A 26,658-nucleotide genomic window follows, 5' to 3' on the forward strand; every position below is an offset into this window, starting at 1 on the left:
CTGATAGCAATGTAATGTGGGTTTAAAATGAACCTATATTCTGGTTACTGAAGTTTCAATTCTTGAAGCATCAGACCAAAGTAGAAGCCAGATAGGAGGTATATGCAGGTCTATTTTATCCTCGTTTCTCTACAGTCTGGCTAATTTAGAAGGTGGAGACAGATAATCTGGGTGATTCGGGCTCAACAATACTATTTGATCTGTTTCTGTTGCAGCACACTAATTGGTGGAATTGTGGCTTGGAGATTTAATGTACCTTCAAGAATGCTTATTTCATGCAGGAAGCAATTTGCTTATCAATGGCATTTATTGAGAACCTGCTCTATGCAGAGCACTGTACTATGCTCTTAGGAGAGTACAACAGAAATATTATTAGATGACATTGTCGCATCCCCAAGAAGCTTACGTTCTAGTGGAGTAAACAGATTCTAAAATATTTTACAGATAAGAGGAAGGAGAAAAAAGCTGTTAACTATTTAAGATTCCATTTGATTGAAAACTCTGATTGAGATGGAGGTTGTGAGTGGATAAATATCAAAGTTGAACTCTAAATTTGTCTTCTGATCATTCACACCAATATCCTAAATTAAGCTATTATTATAAATCTCTCCATTCACTATCAAGACTGTGTGCTTTCTAAAGCTGAATTAAACCAGACTGTTACTAGATGTCAGTGTATGCCAGCACAGGCTGGTCCAGTTAACACTGAGTCTTTTTCTTTATGATTAAAATATTTTAGGACTACAATCATCACTCTGAGGTAGGCTACGGCAGCAAAAGCACAGCAAAAAATTTCCTCTGATTCTTTTGTTTGGGCTATATAAAGCATGGTTTGCCATTTAAAATGGGGAAATATTGATATTCAAATACCTGTTGCTAGTTTACTACATGATCGTGGCAAAATTATTTTATTTTTAGTGAACTTCTGGCAGCTATTTCATATCACCCAACTATGCTAATATGGTCCTGCCTGCATAATTACTTGAACTTTAATTTTAGTTTGACATCTCTGACACGATCCCATGTTCCCCAGGTCTGGTTTCGATTTCCCTATTGGTTGCGTTCTCACATTATGTGCCGTCCATACACAAATCTCTAATCCATGTGATCAAATCTGTACACCAAAAGCAAGTGAAAAACCTCTTAACTATCTACCCTGTTGATTTTCCCACTTTGATGACAGACACTTGGTATCTCTCTTTATTCACTAAAGCCTTAATTTCTTTAGAGTTTAACATTGAGTCTCATGTGTGTGGGTGTGTATAGAGAAAAATAATATTTCCCTGTTGATTTGGTTGGCACAGGGCGGATGGGCCCTTCTGCAGAACTGCCACTTGGGGCTTGATTTCCTGGAAGAGCTAATGGAAACGATTACAGAAACAGAAGTGGTTCATGATGCCTTCCGACTGTGGATGACCACTGAGGTTCACAAGCAGTTTCCCATTACCCTTCTTCAAATGTCCATTAAATTCACCAGTGAGCCTCCTCAGGGGCTTAGGGCTGGTCTGAAGAGAACATATGGAGGTGAGTGGAAGCATTTTTCTAAATTGAGAGGATTGCATGCAATGATTTTTTTTATCTTAGCTATATTTTCCAAAGAGCTTTGTACAGATGAATGATTCAGACCAATCTGCACCCCCATGAGATCAGTGCTGTAATCCCCACTTAACAGGTGGAAGAAGTTAAGTAATTTTCCTTTGATGCCAAACCATATAGTAAAAACTGCAACCTTGAGGAGAAAATCAGAGTTCTTCATATCTCATTCCGTGTTCACGTATATAGGTTATTTAATGTTCATTTGACCGCTATTTTTTTTCCTTCTTGCTACTCTTCTTGGCTCATGGTTGATTATAGATTGTTCTTCTGGAGTTTTTGAATTCCCACTAACAACCCTGGACTAAAGAAAGTGGCTGTCCCCAAAAGGAGATTTGGAATGCCTACAGTCTATTGGGTCATTTATTTTTGAGGCCATTTGGAAAGCTTTTAGGAAGGTTGGGGAAGAACAAACAGAATGCAGTTCAAGAGTGGCAGGCCAGCTTCAAAGACCTACAGACTCAGAAAGACTGAACTTTGCATCTCTTTGGTCCAGAAGCTCTTAGGTCTTGTTGGAGTCATTATTTTACTGCATTAGCCTTGCTTACTCTAAGGGGGAAAAAATTATGGCTTTCCACCCTATAGGTGAGCAGAGCATGGGCAGACCAGCAAATTTCCTCCTCCCCCAAACCCCGTAGCCCCAGAGAGTTGGCATCTGGGCGAGTTGCCCCAAAGGACATTGCCTAGAATGCCTTTGCCCCAACTGTTGTTTGATTGACTGGCTTTCGGTGATGCTGTGCTGAATTTGCCAGGGTTTCTTCTGCCCCCTTCCACTTAACCCTTTCTTTCCTATGTCCCTCTTGGTTGGTTAAATTAATGTAAGTGCTTGAACGAATCCGAAACAAAACAGGTGGCAGCAGGCAGCACTAAATGGTTTATTCCTGAATAAAGTATATTCTCAGCTGATATTGACCTGCTCTGTCCTAATAGGAATCAACCAGGATTTTCTGGATGTCAGCAATATGGTTCAGTGGAAACCAATGTTATATGCTGTGGGTTTTCTACATTCTACAGTCCAAGAGAGGAGAAAGTTTGGGCCACTGGGGTGGAATATCCCCTATGAGTTTAACCAGGCGGACTTTAATGCTACTGTGCAGTTCATTCAAAACCATTTAGATGACATAGATATCAAAAAGGTATTGTGCTTTATGTCCTGTGACTTTGTCGTTTCTTCACTCACTTTTGCATTTTCAAAATGACTAACATATGCAAATCATCTCCAAGTGAGATGATCATCTTGGTCTTATAAAAACTATTACTATCCACTAAGTTTAGTTTTAAATACTTGCCTATTTGGGGGATATACAATGTCAATTTCATGTGTTTTTTTTTTCTTCTGGAGTAAGGCTGTATTTTTAAATAAGGCAATCGAGAGGTTTTTCTGAAAGCTGGTCTCAATCTTGAAAACTGAAAATTAAATCCTAAACTCCTTTCTAAAATTATCACTGATTTTAACGTTTAATGTTTGCCTTACCTCTCCTTTCGATTCAGATCACCTGAGAAGGCAAACATTTGTTTAGATAAAAATGAAAGTATGAATGAACTTGCTGGGATAACTTAAAACCTCCTTCAAACAGTATTAATTTGCTTTGTCTGATTTATTGTGTTTCCATGATTATCACATAAAAATCACTATTTGATTATCAGAAGAAAATACAGTTTTTTTAAACTGCTTATCAGGGTTTACAGTAGATTTATTTCAGTATATAGAGTTTTTATTTGATAATTTTCTATGTCCATGACAGTTACTTATTGGTCTTTAAAATAAAGTAACAAAAATGCTTCAGGTACACATGGAGTTTCAGTAGAAGTATTTTAATAATAAGGCTAGTTACCATAACATCATATAAAAATCAACTATTTATTTTTAATGGCATTTGTTAAGCACTTACTATGTGCCAGGCACTGTACAAAGGGCTGTTGTAGATGCAAGCTAACAATGTTGAGCATGGTTCATGTTGTACATGAGGCTTGCAGTCAATCCCCATTTTACAGATGAGGTAATTGAGGCAAAGAGAAGTTAAGTGACTTGCCCAAGATCACAGAGAAGACAGGTGGTGGGGTCAGGATTAGACTCCAGGTCTTCTCCCCCTTTTAGACTGTGAGCCCACTGTTGGGTAGGGACTGTCTCTATATGTTGCCAACTTGTACTTCCCAAGTGCTTAGTACAGTGCTCTGCACACAGTAAGCGCTCAATAAATACGATTGATTGATTGATTCTGACTGCCAGACCCATTATCCCTCTCAATTATTAAAAAAATCCAGCCTCTATATTAGTATATTAGTTCAGTGATATCATTTTGACAGTAATGAAAAACATTTTACAGGAAACTACTTTGGTGCTTGGGGTGGTATGATGGTAAGGTTTTGTTTCCTTATGTTTTTCCAGTCTCTTACAGATGATATGTCCCATTGCCCAAACACTAAGAATTGTGGATTTCTTATGTGCTAAACACTGGGGTTGATACAGTACAATTAGTTCAGTCTCATCCTGTCTGACAGTTTAAGAGGAAGGTAGAACAGGTAGTCAGCCTCTGTTTTATTTGGTTAAGCAGTGTCATGAGGATGACTAGTGTGATCATTAAAAGAAAAATGGAAGTTACTTCCCTTTCTTAGCTAGTAGCCAAGCCTTAAAGAACCCAAGAACTGTCAAGGATTTAAGATCCTCAGCCAGTCCCCTGTGTATGTTAATCTTCAGACATGCGATTCTTCAACCCACTTCACAAACACATTCCAGAAGTTAGTCAATATAAAGAAATATTCCTTTTACCCCTACCCAATTTCTCCATGCTTGTTTATGCCTCCTGTTTTATCCTAGAAGTTGTATATCACCAACTCATCTCTAAGCTGTAAACTTGTCTCTAGACTATACGCTAATTATGTTGTACTGTACTCTCCCCAGTGCTTAGTACAGTGTCCTGCACAAAGTAAGCCCTCAATAAATTCCTTTGATTTATAGTTTCCATCTTCTTTCCACCTCAGACACTATTAAATTCTACTGCTCCCTTATTTTGCTGTGAACTAAACAATCCTAGTTCCCATAGTCTAATTCTTTAAATCTTATTTCTTTCCTTTGAACTCTTTGGACCTTATCTACAAGACAGTTCAGTACACAGTTCAGGTTTGAAGTCAGCACACCATACTTTTCAGCAACCACACTAATTCTCCTATCTTTATTTTCCATTCATCATTAGTTCCCTAGGTTTTTTGGCCTTAAGTATGAACAAGCCTAAGAAATGCCAATCACTAAGTGAGACTCCTGGTCCAGTCAGCCCTGTTCTGTCTCCGACCAGGGCAAAGGATGATTAGAGTCAAGTGTGTTCTCCTTTGATGTTCATTCATTCTTAGTGTAAATGACTAACTATCCCTCTGCATCAAGCAGGATCCCCTTATCACTGGCTTTAAGGATCACCACAAGCTTTCTCCATTTAGAATGCTGGCTGTCTTTACATGTTATTCCCTGGACTTTTCGGTGCTGCCAAGATCACCTTCTTATTGTACCTCTCAAATATATCACAGAATTATTTGGAAGATAGAGACAAAAACGTAGTTTCTAAAAAAAAAAAAAAAAAAGTGACCCTGAAGCCTTATTTTGAGGATGAAGTCTTCATCCTCTTCATCAATATGACTGATTGATGTTAGTGTTTCCACCAGCATCACCCATGTCTTTGTTTTTAGTTCTAAGGTTTAGTCACCTTAATTCCTAAAACCCATAGATTGTTTTTATAAAAAGCAAAGAAAATCAGTTTGAATGGGTACTCTAGCCCCAAGCTATTGGGCTCAAGAATAATATACCAAGGTTTCCATTCTTATGCTGTGTTATATGTAGACAGTCTGACCCCAACAAAGCCTCTCCAGCTGACTAACTTTTGCGATGTTTTGAAAATGCAGTCATGGAAATCATTCTGCAGCTGTGCTGAATGAGAAGGAATAGAGCTGTGGAAACTTGGTTTATTTTAGATAAGAGTAACCTGAAAATAGAGGAAATTTTGTTTCTAATTTTCCTTAGCTGGGTAGAATACTGGGGGAGCAAAATGTGAATAATTTTCATAAGGTAAGCAAGGTAGTTTTCACCTTCTTTGAAGTAGAAGGAAATGTTTCCTCCATTTTGTTAGTGTATGTTAAGCAGGTGCAGCTTTGTTAAAAAAATTAGGATACCTTATTAAGTATGGAAAAAGCTGATTTGTTTTGCAGGGGTGGTGGGGGATCATTTGGAGCCCCAGAGGCAATCCAAGGCCTTGAATTCTCTGCTTTCATTTTTGAAAACATCCCAGAAATCAATACAGTGCCAAGATTAAAAGTAAATTGATTCATAAAAATTTAAATGCAGAGAGCCATATACATTAAATGTGAGAAATAATAATCACATGAATTTTGTGGGGAGCAGAGGAGAGGGAAGATCAAAGAAATAGAAAATGCATGAAAAATAGAGGGTCATAATGTATATTGGAACAATATACTTCAACAATTCAGAACTTCTTCTTGATGGCAACCAACACATCTAGAGTCAGTAGGAGTACGTTTTGTCGGAACTTATTTTGGCACTGCATTTCATATGTTCTTTTGCCTAAAATGCATCAGAGGTGAGCTGTAAATTCTCAAGAGGTTCATTTGGAATGATTGGAATGCCAATTTTGGTTACACAAATAATTAATAATGTATTTAATTGCTAATTTGAAAGTTAACATAAAAGTATTAAGAATGATTTTGAAATTCAAAGGGTGGGGATGAGCTTCTGAGAACCTGTGCAGAGGAACTGATTATGGTGCAAAGCAGAGTGGTGTAGTGAAAGAGCACAGGTCTAGGAGTCTGGAGATATTGGTTCTAATCCCTGTTCTGCCACTTGTCTGCTGTGTGACCATGGGCAAGTCACTTAACGTCTCTGGGTCTCAGTTTCCTCATCAGTAAAATGGGGATTCAACACTCATTCTCCCTCCAGATTAGACTGTTAACCTCATGTGAAGCAGGGACTGTCGGACGTGATTACTTATATCTACCCCAGCACTCTTGCACATAGTAAACACTTAAGTATTACTACAATTATTAGAGTGTTAGAGGCTTGTGCTGAGCCACTCACACTCTCTCATCCCTGTCAGTTATGTTTCCACGGGGACATGGAGTGCAACGACAGAGTAGGTGGGCACGGATGCAGCACAGAGAGCCACACGTGTGGTTCTCCACAGAACTGCGACTAAAACCCGGCTGTCTGCATTCACAGAATAGTGGCCTTTCCACTGGATCAAAAACTGGACTAGTCCAAAGTGTTATGTGGGAAGATTTGTATCAACACTAGGGACACAAGCTGCCATAGGACAAGTTTCTCCATCCATCAATGGTGGCTTCTTCCAACATCAAGGACAAGTATAAAGCAATCTAATTTTTGTTCTAATGCCAAAAGAAACAAAGGTCCAAATTGATGAGCAACAAGACAAACAGGAAATTGTAAACTGTTAAACAATTGTCCATAATCTGTTCTCTCATTTTTTAGGGAATGTCTTGGAACACGATTCAGTATATGATAGGTGAAATCCAGTATGGTGGTAGAGTCACAGATGATTATGACAAAAGACTCCTGAACACTTTTGCTAAGGTTTGGTTCAATGAAAATATGTTCAATCAAGATTTCTGCTTCTATAAAGGCTACAGCATACCCAAGTGCAGCACAGTGGATAATTATCTTCAGTACATACAGGTTTGTCATCCTCAAAACTTTACAGGGACACCAAACCTCCATGTTTTTATTTTTATACTTGGGTTTTTTCAGGTTTTATCAAAATCAAAATCTGAGAAGTTTGTAAAAAAGATTGTGTGTAGAGCTTTGCTTTACATAGGACAGAGCGTGTAAGTTTTTCTTCTGTTGTATTCTCCCAAGTGCTTAGCACTCAGCAGGCATTCAGTAAATATCACTGTTGACTGATTACAAGACTGAAGAGAGCAGAGATCTCAGGATCTGTTTTGATTGGATTTTTCAGGCATGCTACTCCTTAGCTAGATATTTTAATAGTAACAGTGCTTATTAAACACTTGCCGTGTGTCAAGCATTATACTAAGTGCTGAAAAGAGTTATGATGGGACTTTTAGGAGATGTTCACGACTTTCTAGTTTATCTGGTCTATGCTAACTGGTGATCAGGAAATCTAGAAAAAAATTTATATCTGCCTTACATTTTCTGAATTTTATTTTGATGTTTCCTGAAATCACTTGACCTCAGGGCTCCCTTTTTCTTTGGTGATATCCTAGTCACCGAGGTGAAAATAAATCTTGAACTTTAAAAATAGCTAGCAGTAATGAACATAAATTAGATGAATAATAAAGGTTTCTAATGATAATGCTATGAGTTTGCTATGTCTTGCCACTGATTTAGGTTAATCTTGACTGCAGTATCTGTAATTGGAAAGATAAGGTCATAAAATAGATGTAGAGTTTTCCTTTATTTAAATTAGGAGCAAGGCCATATATGCTCCTCTCATTTTATCCCCTAAATTCATTTATTAAGGACCAGTCTTCACTTAGCAATGTAAAACTGTTATTTCAGTACCTCTTTGCCACCTAACCATTAATATACAGAAGTGCAGTGGGGTTTGTGAGTACTTATCTCATGTACTCTAGCTTCTTCTTCTTGATAATTTATTTTAGTGTTTGTCTCCCCAGAAAATTGTAGCTCCTTGAGGGTAGGGATCATGTTTATTAATTTATTTATCATTAGAAATAATCACTCATCCTTAGCATAGTGCTCTGACCGAAGTAGAAGCTGAATAAACACCATGGTTTAATTTTTAAAAGTGAATTGCAAATGCCAACCGTGGCCTGCAGAAGCTTTCAGTGACAGGCTGATGCAAAGCCAGTAAGTAAGTACATTAGCTAATCATTTTAAAATTATATTTAGCCAATTGAAATGGTGGGTGGGAAATCATGGAAATTGCATATTGGGAAAGTGCAAAGCCAAGGGGAATTCCTACTCTGCTTAGTAGCCAGGGAGGGTCTTGTGAAGGTGGGGTGGATTATCCTCTCTGAATCCATTGACACTTCTCCCATCCAGGCTCTGCTTATTTCTTACTTTGCTGATCTAATCAAATACCTACTAGCAAACACAGATGCACCTTATGTACTTTATGTAAGGCTTCCTGGACTTGACCATTAGTACCAAGACAATGAACAAAGGAATAAAAGCTTTTTACTGACATACTTCTATTGTAAAATTTTGCAATATCTCTGGGGTGGTTACGTATAAAGGAAAACTGAAGTACCTGACCAGGCCAGAAGTTCTGTGACATGTATTTCAGCCGTATGTGTTTTGGAAAATTTTCCGCTTTTTTCCAAATGTGACTGATTGCAGTTCAAGAATACTAACAGAGTTCCATTTAAATGCTTACTATGATGGTGGTGGTGCCTTTATTTCCCAAAGAGATTTTTTTTTTTGTAGCCCGTGATTACCTTTGAGTCGCAAATACTTATTATCTCTGTTTGATGATTCAGAGCTTGCCAGCATATGACACTCCAGAAGTCTTCGGTCTCCACCCCAATGCTGATATTACTTATCAGAGCAAGCTTGCCAAAGATGTGTTGGATACTATCCTTAGCATTCAACCTAAAGATGGCTCTAGTGGAGGAGACGAGACCAGAGAGATGGTGGTGGCCAGGTTGGCTGATGACATGCTGGAGAAGCTTCCACTGGACTATGCCCCATTTGAAGTGAGTTAAAAGAAACCCCTGCAATAAGAACAGTTCTTGCTAATACACTGTGTGGGGAAGAAGATTCAACTTTTACTGACTTCTGAAAATTTATTATAAAAACGGGAGTCCATTTGCCTAAGAAACCTGACTTGAATGTTTCTAATTATGTTACTGAATGTTTACTGAAGTCCTATGATTGTTTTTCTAAATGAAGAGCCCCTCATTTGCTGCCCTCTCCCAAAGTATTTTACTCTAAGGTAATTCATTTTAAGCTAAAGTAACTACTTATTCAAGACAAATATCAAATTGTGTGGATTAAAAAAGTCAACATTTTCTGATTCAGTGAATGGCTTTAAATATCTCTAGCCTCATTTCTAATCCTTGTTATCTGGAGGTGTGAAAAAAAAAATTATGTATCTGGGTCAAAGAAAGATAAGGCAGAGAGTAACTGAAAGTTATTACCAAGTCACTGTGGTTTAAAAGACTTTGTCAAAACCTTTGCAACGCAGGTACCCTGGTCTCCCATTGAAATTAGCACAAAAATAATTCGCTTTCTTGTTGAACATCAATGGCATCATCCCAGGGATTTAGTATTCAACCTATGGTAATTGAGCCCTTATTTTGTGCAGATCACTGTACTAAGGCACTTGGGAGAGTACAATACAACAGAAGCGGTAGGCACATTCTTGCCCACACTGAGCCTATAGTCTTATATGGTGAGACAGACTAAATTATGGATATGAATAAAAGTTCTATGGGGCTGAGGTGGGGTGAATATTAAGTGGTTAAAGGCTACAGATCCAAGTGCATAGACAGTGCGAATGGAGAGGAAGTCGGGGAATAGAGGGCTTAATCAGGGAAGGCTTCTCATGGGAAATGTGACCTTAATGAGGTTGTGAAGGTGGTGGTCTAGAGTATATGGAGGAGGAGGGAGTTCCAGGCCAGACGGAGGATGTGAGAAAGGGGTGGGTGGCAAGTTAGATGATATCTAGACACAGTAAGCTGGTGCTATGATTGAATTGTGTGGGATGTGCTGTAGTAGAAAACCAGTGAGGTAAGATAGGGGGTGAGATGATTGAGTACTTTCAACCCAATGGTAACAAGTTTCTGTTGGATGTAGAGGTGGATGGGTAAGCACTGGAGGCTCTTGAGGAGTATGGACTGATTTTTTTTTTTTATAAAAGTGATCTGAGTAACAGAGTGAAGTATGGTCTGAAATGGGGAGAGAAAAGAGGTGGGAAGGTCATTGAGAAGGCACGTGCCATAGTCAAGGTGAGCTATGATAAGTGTTTGGATCAGCATAGTAGCAGTTGGATTGGAGAGAAAAGGGCAAATTTTAGTGATGTTGTGAAGGGAGAACAGACTGGTTTTGGTGACAGGTTGAATATGTAGCTTGAATAAGAGAGATGAGTTGAGGATAATGTCAAGGGTATGGGCTTGGGAAATACGGATGATAATGTTGTTGTCTCCAGTGATGAGAATGATGGCGGAGGCCAGGGTTTTGATGGGAAGATAGCTAATTCTGTTTTGGACATGTTTTGAGGAGTCGGGGGGACATCCAGGTAGAGATGTCCTCAAGGCAGGAGAAAATCTGAGACCTGAGAGGTAAATCTATTTAAAGATGGTAGTTGAAATCAGAGGCCTAAATGAGTTCTCCAAGGTAATGGGTGTAGATGAAGAATAGAAGGGGACCCAGAACTGAGCTTTGAGAAAGCCCCACTGTCAGAGAGTGGGAGGCAGAGGAGGAGCCCGCAAAAGAGACTGAGAAGAAGTGGCTAGAGAGATAGGAGGAGAATCAGGAAAGGATGGTGTAATTGGACTGCTTTAGGACGATGCTGTGCACACAGTAAGTGCTCAATAAATGCCAATGATGGATTGAAGCCAAGATTGGTTATTTCAAGGAGAAGGGGGATGGTTCAATTGTTCAAGACAGCTGAGAGGTCTAGGAGGATCAGAAGTAGAGTTGGAGATACTTTTCTGAACCTTGATGTAGGTCTCAGAGCTCAGAGATGTGTCAGAGTCCTCTGATTCTGACCCCATCCTCAATTCCATCATGCAGGCCTTGATTGTGCCTCACTTGGACTTCAAATGCCCTTCCCTTGTTGCAGTGAATTCTACTTGAACTTTGACTTTATTCATTTGATTAATTCTGCTTCACCCTCTGGTCAAAGTGTCGATACAGCTGAGCATAGACATGGAAAAGTGTCCTCAGAGTAGCCAAGAGAGGTCTTATTTTTTTCCTTTTGGTATGTATGTTGATGGATAAATTGTTATATCTCAAGTTTCTCTGTAAGCTCCTTGCAAGTAAAGATCACACTGAATGCACTTTTTTGAAACCTTGAAACATCTGTTAAGAACTCTAAACACAATGAAAACTCATTGAATAATTAACTAGTCTATAGTGGAGTTCTAGTATTCAATCGTGTTTATTGAGTGCTTACTGTGTGCTAGTAGCATTTGTTGAACTCCACTTGGTGTGGTGCTCATAGTAGACATCTGACAATGTGCCTGCCATGATGTTCTTTATTGAAAAGCAGCGTGACCTAGTGGATAGAGCATGGGCCTGGGAATCTGAAGGACCTGGGTTCTAATCCCAGATCCACCACTTTCCCACTGTGTAACTTTGGGCAAGTCACTTCACTTCCCTGTGCCTTAATTACCTCATCTATAAAATGGGGATTAAGACTTTGGGGCTCATAGGCCCTGTGTCCAATCAGATTAGACTGTATCCACACATGCTTAGAACAGGGCTAGACATATAGTGAATGCTTAAAAACACCATTATTATTATTATTATTGTTGTTATTATTATTTCAAGAAAGTGTTTATGCTACTCACATTGAGGTCCAGAAATTTGGGGTAATTATTCGATAATTCTTTTGATGATATTAGACAAGGAGTGAGCTTCCAGTTTCCCAAAAGTCTGGGGGTTGGGTCTAAGGAGAAAAGGCATTAGCTATCCTGAATGTGTTTCAGTCCAGGGTCCTAGAATGTGATCCGTACCTGAGGAATTTCAGCTGTCTCCAAGGAAGTAGGATGGTGTCTCTCCACTTTTGTATAACCAATGGAAGAAATCACATAGGGGAAGGTGAATGAATGTTTTCCAAAGAGCAGTCAACTGTGAGATTTTCATAACCCCATGCACCACTGCTAATAAATTACAATCCTTGCCTTTTTATGGAGTCTTATCTAAGATTTGTGTCCTCCTGACACTGTTCTCCTTTTTTTAATAAAACATCATTTCCTGTTTTATTCTATGAAGAATCAGATGTGTTTTTATTATACTAAGCATGAATACTCCACCAGATACAGCCTATGAATATTGCCTAGTAGAAAGTTGTCTTGTATTCGATCTTTCTCCTTGCTGGGAAATGAACATTTCTAGATTGGGGAGTATTATTTTAAAGATTATGTGCTTCATGTAAAGTCCCAAGATATGTACAATCATTAGTCCTTGTTGATTTCATATAGTGTTTTTTCTGTTTTCATGGTAGGTAAAAGAAAGACTGCTACAGATGGGACCGATTCAACCCATGAATATCTTTCTCAGACAGGAGATAGATAGAATGCAAAGGATAATCACCCTGGTGAGGAACACCCTGACTGATCTCAAACTTGCCATTGACGGAACCATCATCATGAACGAAAACTTGCGCGATGCTCTCGATTGCATGTATGATGCAAGGATTCCTGCCCGTTGGAAAAGAGTGAGTATTATCTGAGCTGCCGGTCTTGGCGGGGAAGAGAATTAGCCATGGATTCAAGTTGCATCCTCTTTTAGATCTCCCCGCCCCTTTCGCATACTCAGCCAGCACTCCCGGAACTCTTAGATAAAGGTACTGGGGACAATGTTCTGTCCAACCCCAATACTGGATCTGAGGCCAGAGTTCCAGTTTGTGATTAATTAAGCATGAAGGAATTCTGAGTTCTAGTTTATTTGGCAGGTGAAGATGGAACACGAGAGGCTGTGGGGTAGGAGGAGAGGTAGCGTTGTCTATTTAATTGCACTCTTCAGTTCCTGCTATCTCTGCTGACCCAGGTTTGGCTCTAAGATGGTAACTGCAATTACCATTTTCATCAAAAGATGGGTTTTAGAGGATCCTGCTGTCTGTCTTTGGGAAATAATGGGAAGAGGCTCGCTAAGTTTCAGAATGTCCCCTTCCTGAGGCCATTCCGGGTTGTCTAAATTTTAAAAGTGGCCATGATTAATTGTGGAGGGGGCCAGGACATGAATGAGAGTAAATCAACTGCATTTTTAACATGAAAATTGAACCTGAGAAAATGATCTAAATGTTTTGAGTAACTCCTTTCTTACTGAGATAGTGACTCCTACTTGGGTTCAGTATCAACCGATGGTGTGACGCGGTATGTGTAAGGCACTTTTCATCAGGAGAATTGTGGTGAAGTGTTCAGAATCATAATGCTGCTCTTCCAGTAGTAGCAGTCACCAGATGTTGAATTACCTTCTGTTGGTGAGGCAAAGTATGGTATTTCAGGAGCAGCGTGTCCTAGCAGAAAGAGCACAAGCCGGTAGTCATAGGACATGGGTTCTGCTCCTGGTTCTTCCACTTGCCTGCTGTTTGGCTTTGGGCAGCCCCCTTAACTTATTTGTTCCTCAGTTTCCTCATCTGTAAAATGGAGATTCAGTACCTGTTTTCCCTCCCACTTAGACTGTGAGCCCCGTGTGGGACAGGGACTGTGTCCGATCTGATTACCTCGTATCTACCCAAATGTTTAGTACAGTGCTTAACATACATCATATTATTATTTACTACGCATGAGATTTTACATTGCATTACCAAAGGCAGCTTTCAACAGTTGATTCTATAATAATAATGGCATTTATTAAGTGCTTACTATGTGCAAAGCACTGTTCTAAGCTCAAAGCATCTTTCACAATATTCTTTAAGTACTTATCGGTTAAATTAATAGTCACGTGGTAGGCAAAAGTTTCTTAAAATGAAAATCAAATTGCTTACATTTTTTTGTTTCAGGCATCTTGGGAGTCAAGCACACTGGGGTTTTGGTTTACTGAGCTTTTAGAAAGGAACCGTCAGTTTAATGCTTGGATTTTTGAGGGCCGGCCTAACTGCTTCTGGATGACTGGCTTTTTTAACCCTCAAGGCTTCTTAACAGCAATGAAACAGGTAAATTTGATGATTTGAACAATCTCTGTTTTGAATCAGGTTTTCCTTTTTTTTCCCCTGAGTATTTGGAGAGATGTGGAAGAACAGGGAGTATTCTTATTAACCCTGGTATGGGTTCAGTCTGCAGTTTGACTTTTCATTATGATCCCATAAATCCTTGTTTTTTGGTCTGTTTTTCCCAGGAAATAACTAGAGCCAACAAAGGTTGGGCCCTGGACAGCATGGTACTCTGTAATGAGGTCACCAAATGGATGAAGGATGACATCTCAGCCCCTCCCACCGAGGGCGTTTACGTCTACGGGCTGTATCTAGAAGGCGCTGGCTGGGATAAAAGGAACTTGAAACTCATTGAATCAAAGCCTAAAGTGCTCTTTGAATTGATGCCTATTATCAGGATATATGCAGAGAACAACAGTAGGTTTCATACTTAGTGACTCTTATAATTGATGAAAATCTAAATTTTTCATTTTGCCTTTAAAAAATGTAAAGATAGTAGGATTTATTCTTTTACCCAGAACCCCTGAAGGCATACAATGAAGCTTCAAGTGCCACGGAGGGAAAAGCACCTTCCTTCCACCTCCCTGTCAGCCCACTTTGTCTCCTCTTGAAGCAGGTGTACATTTGAATTTTCTTCTTATTAATAGTATCATCATCAAGGTCTCATTTGCTTCGTGTTGAAGAGGCACTCCATGGGTAGCAGTGAGCTGTGCTATGGCATATTGCACTTCCTCCTCACATGTCTCTTTAAGAGACATTGAGATATCAGAAGGGTAGCAGAGACTCAGCTGCAATATAATGGTCAAATATCCCAGCCATAAATCTACTGCTGTGGCAACAACCAGGTCTTCAACTAACAAAATCCATCTTTTCTACCATTTCAACACAGTGGTGCTGCAGTGTTCTCAGGAAGGCAGATAGATGGATCTCCTTTTTCTTTCCCTTCGCTCTTAGTTGCCTTGATATCCTGTTTGCCCAGTCTACAGGGGACAAAATCAGGCTCTGTCTTTGATTATCCCTAGTGGTGTTGCCCTGGCTTCCATCAGTCAATCAGTTGTGTTTATTGAGTACTTACTGTGTGCAGAGCACTGTATGAAGCACTTGGGAGAGTACAATATAACAAAGTTAGTAGATATGTTCCCTGTCCACAACTAGCTTACAGTCGAGAGGGGGATAAAGTAAAGTTAATTGATCATATTTAATTGAGTAAGCACAAGATCACCCTCTTAACGATCCCCATTTGTCCATTGTTCAAATATATATTTCAGTAATACCTGATAATAGTAATTATGGTACATGTTAATTGTGATGTGCAAAGCACTGGACTTGATACAGTACACTCAGATCAGACACAGTCCCTGTCCTGCTTTGAGTTTGCCATTTAAGAGGGAGGAAGAACAGATATTTAATCTCCATTTTATGGGTAACAAAACTGAGGTACAAAGAAATTAAGTGACTTGCCCAAGCTAACTCAGGAAGCAAGTGGTGGAGCTGGGTTTAGGCTCCCAGTCCTGTGCTCTTTCCAGTGGGCCATACTACTTCTCCAAAATTGTGTTAAAACACAATAATACACTGTAGAAGTTGTATAAAGTGTTTGCTTATCGATTTATGAAGCAGGGGAGAATCATATTTTGATGACTGTTTTGCAAATGACGCATTTTAATCTGCCAGAATTTCCTTGGTCAAAGTGCCCCCCCTCCCCAATTTTTTTTTTTTGTTGGGGGGGAGGCAGCAGAGGGAATTCCCTGGCCTTCGAGGAACTGCCATATGGACAACCAATCTGGCAAGAGTGAGTGGCAGCTCTGCTCCGGAAAGCAATTCTCACGCCCATACAAGGATGCTCTATGTTTTGAGGCAGGCATAGAGGATGCATAGCTTTCTCCTTCTCTCCCCCTGGATTTAAAGTAGTCTGTTCTTCACTCTTTCTGTGCTAAATAATTTTATAATGAAGTTAACTCTGGCTTATTTAGGAACAGATTCTCCAATTTGGGGGTGATCCTTACTCCTCCTGGACATTAGTCAGTTTGACTGCTCATTAGCAGCACTGGCAAGAGGTGAGTGGGGGAGGAAATAAAACATCAGCTGAACAGTCAAACTCATGTTTTTGCATGGTATTTTTCCATCTCACTTGCCCTAGGTAGTCAGAATTGGATTGTTTGCATTAGTGCACTATGTAGCATTTCACGAAGTAGTTTATTGGTGGACAATGCGGCTTCTGCCCTTATCTGCAAGCCTTAAATCATATTTCTTTTTTAATTTAAGTAATTGGCTACGGCTTCCTTTTCACATGAGCAGGTAAGGTTAATGATCAAAGAGCTCTCAAAGTCACAGTTTTATAATGAGTCTTGTGAAGTGTAAGCCAAGATTTTTGTTTTACATTCAGGACCCACTAATAGTCAAAGTGGCCACAGCATAATAGCAATGGTTTGCTGCCTTGACTCCATGACATAGCAAGAAGTTAACCTGGAAGCCACCGTGGCCTTGCCTGCGCATATTAGCCAGCTATTTTTCAGGATTCCTGCTGGTCCTGCCGCCTAAGGGAAAAACCCCATGTGGCCTCACCCCTGATGGCACAGCCCCAACAGGAAGAAATGGGAATAGAACCAGTGTGGCTCAGTGGAAAGAGCCTGGGCTTGGGAGTCAGAGGTCATGGGTTCGAATCCCAGCTCCACCACTTGTCAGCTGTATGACCTTGGGCAAGCCACTTAACTTCTCTGTGCCTGTTACCTCATCTGTAAAATGGGGATTAAGACTATGAGCCCCACGTGGGACAACCTGGTCACCTTGTATTCCCCCCAGCGCTTAGAACAGTGCTTTGTACGTAGTAAGCGCTTAACAAATACCATCATTATTAATAGAACCGCCTGGACCACCAGCAGGGCTACTGTGAGAGAAAAAGCTTCTTTTCCTTCCTCCTTTACTGACTCAGCCACCAAGGTTACTACTTTGATCATATGGACAGGAAAGAACATATCTTTTACTCTGACCATTCATCAAATCCTTCTTAGTTGAGGGTGGTGTATATATGTAACTTTTCGAATCAATCAGTGGTATCAGTCGAGCACTTACTGTGTGCATAGCATTGTGCTAAGCATTCGGGAAAACACAGTAGATTTGGTTGAGGTGATTTCTGCCAAAAGGAGTTTACAGTCTGGAGGGAGAGAGAATTTAAGATAAGCTACTTATCAGGGAATGACAGATCATAAGGATGTTTACACAAGTGATGGTGGAGAGTAGGGTGATTATCAAGTGGTTAAGGGATACAGACTCAAGTGGATGAGTGATGCAGAAAGGAGGGCAAATAGCAGAATGAGGGTTTAATAATAATAATGGCATTTATTAAGCGCTATGTGCAGAGCACTGTTCTAAGCACTAGGGAGGTTACAAGGTGATCAGGTTGTCCCACGGGGGGCTCGCAGTCTTAATCCCCATTTTACAGATGAGGGAACTGAGGCCCAGAGACATTAAATGACTTGCCCAAAGTCACACAGCTGACAGTTGGCAGAGCTGGGGTTTGAACCCATGACCTCTAACTCCAAAGCCTGTGCTCTTTCCACTGAGCCATGCTGCTTCTCCTGTTTACTCAGGTAGGGCCTCTCAGACATCCTTTTGGTAGGACTTTTAAGATGGGGAGAGAGGCGGACCATCACATTATGAAGGGGGAGGGAGTTCCAAATCTCCCCCTCTAGACTGTGAGCTTGTTGTGGGCAGGGATTTTCTGTTTTTATTGCTGTATTGTACTTTCCCAAGTGCTTAGTATAGTTCTCTGCACACAGTAAGCACTCAGATACTCAAATAGAGAAGTAGCATGGCTCAATGGAAAGAGCACAGGCTTGAGAGTCAGAGGACGTGGGTTCAAATCCTGGATCTGCCAATTGTCAGCTGTGTGACTTTAGGCAAGTCACTTAACTTCTCTGTGCCTCAGTTGCCTCATCTGTAAAATGGGGATGAAGACTGTGAGCCCCACGTGGGACAATCTGATCACCTCATATCCTCCCCCATTCTTAGAACAGTGCTTTGCACATAGTGCTTAATAAATGCCATCATCATCATCATTAAATATGAATGAATGAATGATGTGGGCAATGGGTTTCAGTGATAGGTTGGTGTTAGAGGTTCAGAATGAGGTTCAGTGATAGGTTGGTGTTAGAGGATCAAAGTGTGTGGGCTAGGTTGTAGTGGGAGAGTGGTGAGGTGAATTAGGAGAGGGAGAGCTGATTGCCTCAAAGCTAATGGTAAGGAGTTCCCGTTTGACATGGAGGTGGATGGGCAATCTTTGGAGGTTTTTGAGGAGTGGAGAGATATGGACTGAACAATTTTTCAGAAAAATTATCTGGGCATTAAAACGAAAATATGGCCTCAAGAGGGGCGAGGTAGGGAGGTCAACAAGAAGGCTAATACAGTAGTCATGGCAGGATATTGTAAGTGCTTGGATCAGTGTGGTAGCAGTTTGGAAGGTGAAGAAGGGATGGATTCTAGATATGTTGTGAAGGTAAAACTGATAGGATTGGGTGCAAACTAAGTATGAATGTTGAAGGAGAGAGATGAGACAAGGATAATTCCAATATTATGGGGTTGTGAGACAAGGAGAACGGTGTTTTTTTGTCTACAGTTATGGCAAAGTCTGGGGAGGGGTACAGAGGTTTCTTCATAAAGAAACTGCTGTGTCCCAGTATCACCAAGTACTAAAATCAATTTTAATATAATAATTTTAATAAGCTGACTGTGTGCCAAGCACTGTAGTAAGCACTGGGGTAGATACAAGTTATTCAGGTTGGGCACAGTCCCTGTCTCACATGGAGCTCACAGTATTATCCTCATTTTACAGTTAAGGTAACACCCAGAATCAGAGAAGTTAAGTCACTTGCTCAAGGTCACACAGCAGGCATGTGGTGGAGCCGGAATTAGAACCCACATCCTCTGACTCCCGGGCCTGTGCTCTATCCATTAAACCATGCTGCCTTCCCAATATCTGTCTTCCCATCTAAACTGTAGGCTCCTTGTGGGCAGGGACCAGATCTACCAATTCTGTTGTACTGTACTCTTCCTAGGGCTTAGTATAGTACTTTACATGCAGTAAGTGCTCAAAAAATTCCATTGATTGCTTGATTGAGCAATTCAGTGTATGTCTGGAAAAGAGCATGTTGAGAAATACAGGTACATTTGCTTGAGTTTTCAGGCTAATACACTCACCTCTGTATGCTGTTGGGATTCCTAAGGGTATGGCTATCCTACCTTAGATCAGGTTATCTCTCTGAGGGCAAAGATAAGATTTTCTTTCTACCTCTGAAATCAATTGACACTTTATCTTAGAAAAACTAGCAGTATCTTAAGAGAGGATTCATTTCAGGACCAGAAGGGAAGGAAACATGACCTGGAGAGAAGTGGATTGCTTGGTGATGGAAAGGAGAAGTATTAAGGTGGAGAAAGTTTAAAAATTATTATTGTACTTGCTAAGCAAGTCAAGCGCTATTCTAAGTGCTAGTGCAGATAAGAGTTAATCAGGTTGGACATCACCTCTGTCCCACATGGGATTCAAAGGCTAAGTAGGAGAGAGAACAGATATTGAATCCCTGTTTTGCAGCTGAGGAAACTGAGGCACCAAGAAGGTAAACGACTTGCCCAAGATCACACAGCAAGCAGTTGGCAAACCTGGGATTAGAAACCTAACTCCTAGGCCCATGCTGTTATCAGCAGACCATGCTGCTTCTCACTTGGCTATGCTCCTTCTCATTGCTGCTAAGGAAGTCTAGCCTTCTGTGATGTACATCAATGTGGGAGTCCTTTAGATTGTAAACTTGTTGTGGGCAGGGAACATTTCTGCCAACTCTGTGGTATTGTAATCTCCCAAGCACACAGTAAGTGCTCAATAAATACCACCGGCAGGCAGAGTGACCTGGGCCAGGTCACTTAACTAACACAAGTCAGTTTCTTCATCTGTAAAATGGCAATGAGATTCTTATTCTTTTTCCCTCTTAGACTGTGAATTGCTTGTGGAACAAAGATTGTGTCTATCCTAGCCTTTAGCACAGTGAAAGCACTCAATACCATAATAATCATTATCATTCAAAGCTTCCCAGGAGCTACCCTCTCTATGTTTCAGTTTTCTCATTTGTAAAATGGGGATAATGCCCCTAAATGTTGTGAATATAAAAATGATAAGAAATGTGAAAGTGCTTGGAGAATAAAGTCTTATCAAAGGTATTTATTGAGCTCTTACTGTGTTCAGAGCACTATATTAAGCACTATTAAACTATTATTTAATTGGGAAAAACTGGCCCAGATAATGCAATTGTAGTAAATAGAAGGCTGAATGAATGCCGGAGAAGAATGCTATAAAAAATAGGAGGCCATATTCAAGTATAAGCCATAAGTAGTTGAAACAGTGCGACTTCAGATATTGTGTCATTCATTGTAACTCTAAACAACTTAACCAAAATGAGAACTTTCAATTAAAGGTTAACCTCCCTTTGGACACTACCGAATTCTACAGAGAATATAAAACCCAACACTATGGAATCTTTTGGAATATGTATCTACCTACTTTTTCAGACCATCTTAGTACCACTCAGTACTTCAGGGTACTAAACAGTTCTGTAGAAGGAATTAGTGTAGTATAGAAATAAACCTGCGCTCTGGCCCATTAAAGTTGAATTTTACTGATTGTCCTTTCCCCCTCTAGCTTCCAAAGATCCTCGTTTGTATCCGTGTCCTATCTACAAGAAGCCAATCCGAACCGACCAGAACTATATTGCTGCAGTGAATCTGAGAACTGTCCAATCTCCTGAGCACTGGATACTGCGTGGAGTTGCCTTACTTTGTGATGTCAAGTAATGATAAATCATTTAGTTGTCAGGTATAGTTTTTCATTGTTTTCCCTGAGGATTTGGGGTAAAAGCTTTTGGGCCCAAATATTCCAAAGAAATAAGTTTTCTCTTTGTAGTAACATTATCCTACATCAATATTGGGTGCTGTTCAAGGTCAACCAATCAATAATACTTATTGAACACCAGCTGGGTGGAAAGTGCTCTATTTAGTGCTTTGAAGAAGCTGGTAGTAATTTCCTATACGATTTTCTTCCTGGGTTCTTTGACTACTAAGGTAGAGATTGAAAGACCACCACATTCCTTTTTATATTGTAAGTGAACAGCGAGCTGTAAACCATGTCTCTAAAGCCACATAGGTAGCTTGCTGTATGTTCTGCTTCCAAGGCTATCTAGATTTTGTTTCAGAGTTTCATCCACTAAACTAGAATGGTGGTGGGGATGGGAGAAGAGAAGCTAGCATCCCAAAGAAAAAAGATGGGCTTGCCTCTAAATAATAACAGTAATAATGATGGCATTTGTTAAGTGCTTACTATGTGCCAAGCACTGTTCTAAGCGCTGGGGTAGATACAAGGAATCAGGTTGTCCCATGTGGGGCTCACAGTCTTAATCCCCATTTTACAGATGAGGTAACTGAGGCACAGAGAAGTTAAGTGACTTGCCCAAAGTCATAAAGCTTACAAGTGGCAGAGCCAGGATTAGAACCCACGACCTCTGACTCCCAAGTCTGTGCTCTTTCCACTAAGTCACGCTGCTTCTCATGACTCAGAGGAACTATGTGGGATATGCCACCTTTTTTTCTTTTTATTTCAACTTGGACAAACTTTTGATTCTCTTGTTTTGAGCTTATTCCTTTTTACCCTTATTTGTAAGCATGTTACCCAAATAGTCATCCTACTTTGTATTTTTTGTAACTATGGTGGGTATGTAATAATATTTAGTGCTGAATCTCTGAGTCAGACCCAGTTAAAGGAAACATTTTTTTTTTGGGGGGGGGGGGTAGTTCTGACCTCCAGGTATGGAGATAAATAGCCATCAACCAGTTTATTCTAGCAGCAGACTACCAATATGGACATTACTAGTCATCTGGGAAAGCATTCATTTTATTTTAAGCACATTTTGTTTTTAATAGATAAATTATTTGGACTTATGGATGTGGTAAAATAGTAATTGTAATAAGAATAATAAGTGTGATATTTGTTAAGCTCTTACCATGTGCTAAGCACCATACTAAGTGCTTAGGTAGATACAAGATAATTGTAATCATGAACCATCTGAAGAAAAGATTGTAATATTGCAAGTCTTTATTAAACACGTATTTCTGAATGGCTGAACTGTAGCTCTCATTTTAACAGATTGGGAATATGCTATTTCACATTTCTTTTTGCACCATTGAAGAATGTTGGCATGATCTTTCAGAACTGGACATACATTTTTAAACCACTCTAAATATCACGTTGTATAAAATATATCAGTTTTATCTTTTTATATCACTGCCTTTCAAAGTTAGGGCCGGACTGCTTCTGAGGTTCAGAAGGAAATGTGAAATCTGTAATGGAGGGAGACATGCCTGCTTCAACTTTGGAGTGCTTCCCAACTGTTCTGTGCAGGTGTTTGTCCCCTATATTCATTGATGCTCCTAAAGTGACCTATAAGAATAACCATTTGTGTCTGTGGTGGGAGTTTATGTGTATAAACCCCTTCTATATCTCTCTCCTCAATGACTAATCCAAAGCATACTGCTAGAGCAAATACAAAGACCATTTTAGATCGGCTCTATCCCTGACCTTCATTTTATTAGTGTCATTGAAAATTGCACTGGTCACAAATGATAACTTTGACCTACAGGTGCTTTTATCCACTTCTTTTTATTTCCACTTTAATACTACTCATTTTAGATTGAAGATCTGTCAAAAAGAATGGGTAGAACATTTGATGCTCTGCTTTTTCCTTTTTTTCTTTAGCAAGAAAGATGTTTTTAAGATGAAAGAAGGATCCAATTGTATTTTCTCACATTTCCTCTTTTCCCCTTGGTATTTCTTTTCTCTTTATCTTCTTAGAAGGGAGTAATACATTTAGTGGAGTTTCAGTATCAGTTTTAACAGGCTTTAAATAAGGCAACTCACATAGTTTAAAAAAAAACTGGCAATTGGTGTGGTCTAAATGAGATAATTTAGATGAACTGAAGAGGTATTCATTGGTTATTTGTAAAGATTTTGTGGCAATTCCTGTTCTTTGAATGTGTATGTGTGTGTATTTTTATGGTATTAAGCACTTACTATGTGCCAGGCACTGTTTTAAACATTGCTATAACAGTCGTGCTTCCTATGACTCCATAATTACAGCTGTAAGGGTAAATGATAATCATATTACTTCTGACTAAACTAGGACCAGTAATACAGTATTAATAAACGCCAGCCCTGCTGCTGGTTGAGTGGAAAGAGCCTGATTCTGGGAGTCAGGGGACTCAAAAGATATGATTAACTGATTGAAACCTGGGTTCTAGTCAGGATTCTGCCATTGGCTGGCTAATGTGGATAAAGACTACACATTTACTTGACAATGGGCTGCATCCCTGCCCTCCTACTTGTTCATTGCACTCCATATTCCAGCAGCAGCCTGACTGGCAGAGAGAATGTGACTGGTCTTGTGTAAGACACTAGCACAGTCATCAATTCATCTGCGCAGGTTCTCGGTCCTGAAGTCCGGAGAAGCAGTGTTGCCCAGTGGAAAGAGCATGGGCCCAGGAGTCAGAGGAACTGGGTTATAATCCTGTGTGGCCTTGGGCAAATCACTTAACTTCTCTGTGCCTCAGATACCTCATCTGCACATGGGGATTAAGAATGTGAGAGCCCCATGTGAGATTATCCTGATTATCTTGTAACTACCCCAGTGCTTAGTATAGTGCTTGGCACATAGTAAGAGCTTAAATACCATAACCAAAAAAAATAAAAGGTGGGGCACAGTCCCTATCCTTCATTGGATTCACAGGCTAATAGGAGAGAGAACAGTAATTAGATCCCCATTTTACATATAAGGAAACTGAGGCACATAAAAGTTAAGTGACTTGCTCAAGGTCACACAGCAGGTAAGTGGTAGAGCCGGGTAAAGTCCTCTGACTCTGAGGCCTGTACTCTTTCTACTAGGCCACACTTCTTCTCCTTTGTAAAGTAATAATCCCATATAAAAGAGAACATCTGGCAACCTTAATGTTGGCAGAAAGGAGATAGAAATCACACCATTAACAGACCAGGCCTTTAGTGTCTGCCAAGCAAATTTGGCAGCCTTGAAGTTCATCAAGACTGTGACAGGCAGCTTCAGATGCAATGATTTAGTGGTAGACAGTTGGGTGATCATCAGAGCAGAGCAGACAAGCCAGATTGGTGGACTGAATTTGGGAGAAGGGCTGCCTCCCCTTACCTGGAAGTTTTCTGGAGATCAACCAACAGTCAGTGTCAAAACAGACACCTGGTATGTGATAAGTATTCCAGAGCAGCGAAGGACACAAGTCCACAATGAGGCATATATTATCCATCAGGCACCAGTCTTTCAAGCCTCCCTCACACACAGCTGGGATTTTACCAACCGAAGCATCACTTTTGAAAGTTGTACACTTTCCCTCTAGCATCTTTCCTTAAATCCATAGTATCTCAGATGGTATAAAAGGACTGAAATATTCAGCAATCACTTAAGGATATTTTTTTTTTTTTGGGGGGGGGGCAGATGAAGAAGGAGGAGAGGACAGAAAGACAAGAGAGAGATATAGTTAGAGAAGGTTAGAGAAGATATGGTTTTAGACTGTGAGCCCACTGTTGGGTAGGGACTGTCTCTATATGTTGCCAACTTGTACTTCCCAAGCGCTTAGTACAGTGCTCTGCACACAGTAAGCACAGTAAGCACTCAAATACGATTGATTAAGTGTAGAGGGACAAAGGTCTCACACACACACACACATATGTGTATATATATATATATATATATATATATAGACCCAAGGGGCCCATGGACACTGACACATGGATACATAAACTGACTCACAAATGCAGTCACCACCTGCCCAGGAATCACCACCACTGCTACTGTTCAGCGATTGCCACTGTTGCTGCCACAAGGCTAAGCTATAGGTAAGTACAGTGTGAGTCACGGAAGCTTCTCAGGCCTTCCAGAAAGGTTCCCTTCCTCCGACTGTGCTTCTGCCTGGAAAGGCCTGGGTGATAGCCAGAGGGCAGCGGCAATCATGGAAGCTGCTGGGTCGCCCTAGTTCTGGCCTTTCTAGCCTAGGAATAGGAGTCCCTGCTGCAGCTGGTTCTAGCAGAAACTCACATCATTAGCCTGGAAAAAGCCAGTTCAGCCTCGGACACAATGGCTGAGGTGGCTGCTGCCACTATTGAAGATGAGGGGGATGAAATTAGACTATAAACTTCCAGTGGGAGGGAGCGCATCTACTAAGTCTAATTCTCTTAAGCACTTAGTTCAGTGCTCTGCACAGAGTCCTCTGCAGCGGTGCCACTCCTGCCACCACCTTTGACAACTGCGGCTGATAGGCTTTCTCCCACCATGTTCACATATAGCAGGATTTACAATGCTAACTTCACACCCACTCTCATTTTAGGTTAATCAGGTGGTAGAGACCTTCTCCAAAATATGATGGTCCCACCTAATCAATAAATGGTATTTGGAGCACTTCCCATCTGCATGGCCTTGTACTAAGCTTTTGGGATAGGACAATACAATAGAGTTGGTAAAATCAGGATGTCTGGTTACCTTATAATTACCTTGACCTTAAGTTATCACCTAGAATTTTCAAAAGTAAATTCCAACTTTCTCTAAGAATAAAATACATTTTTGAAAGACGGTGCCTTTTCTTATAGAATTTTGGTGTGTATCAACCTCTGATTTTGATCCTTCTATTTGAAAAATTAATAACAGTCACATTAGACAGCATTCGGCTACCAAATTCTTATCCGCCCTGCCCCATCTCTACGATTGTTTAAACAGTACCTGGGTGATATCCAGTAGGTGTCAGCAGAGTAATCTTGCAGAAAGAAGGGGGGAGAGTCTCAAAGTGTTAAATCCTCCTAACCTTTTCCAGATTAATGACAAAAATCCTTCATCTCAGTTTATTCGAAAGAAGAAAAGGGGGCAGAAATATTGAGCTTCTCCCAGATTTTAATGAAAGCTGATTCTTGTTTGGTTTCTTTCATAAGGTAAAATTCTGTTCTCTGATGTACAGAAAAATGATACAGCATATGGCTCCTTTCAGTTTACAAGGTCACCAATAAACCAGTAGATTAAGCTTTCACCGGTAGTACCAACAGAAAACATTATGGTGTCAAGAAAAGGTTCTTTAATGTTTGTGGGAGTGGATGTCTGTCTATCTTCATCTAAGCTATGCTGATGGTAAAAATTTGCAAGAGAGTTAT

General features: G+C 40.2%; 1 protein-coding gene across 1 annotated transcript in view; it reads left to right on the forward strand.

Annotated features, from left to right (window-relative positions):
* The window catches only part of DNAH5 (dynein axonemal heavy chain 5), a 180,154-nt gene extending 158,724 nt beyond the window's left edge, over nt 1-21,430 (forward strand). Inside the window, exons 72-79 of the mRNA XM_038770441.1 lie at nt 1,305-1,524; nt 2,524-2,729; nt 7,082-7,285; nt 9,070-9,285; nt 12,762-12,974; nt 14,262-14,414; nt 14,597-14,828; nt 21,094-21,430. Of these exons, the coding sequence (XP_038626369.1) occupies nt 1,305-1,524; nt 2,524-2,729; nt 7,082-7,285; nt 9,070-9,285; nt 12,762-12,974; nt 14,262-14,414; nt 14,597-14,828; nt 21,094-21,245 (1,596 nt within the window). The 3' untranslated portion in view covers nt 21,246-21,430. The remainder of the gene's footprint in view (nt 1-1,304; nt 1,525-2,523; nt 2,730-7,081; nt 7,286-9,069; nt 9,286-12,761; nt 12,975-14,261; nt 14,415-14,596; nt 14,829-21,093) is intronic.
* The last annotated feature ends 5,228 nt before the right edge of the window (nt 21,431-26,658 follow it).

Source organism: Tachyglossus aculeatus, chromosome X3, assembly GCF_015852505.1.
Source record: "Tachyglossus aculeatus isolate mTacAcu1 chromosome X3, mTacAcu1.pri, whole genome shotgun sequence".
NCBI lineage: Eukaryota > Metazoa > Chordata > Mammalia > Monotremata > Tachyglossidae > Tachyglossus > Tachyglossus aculeatus.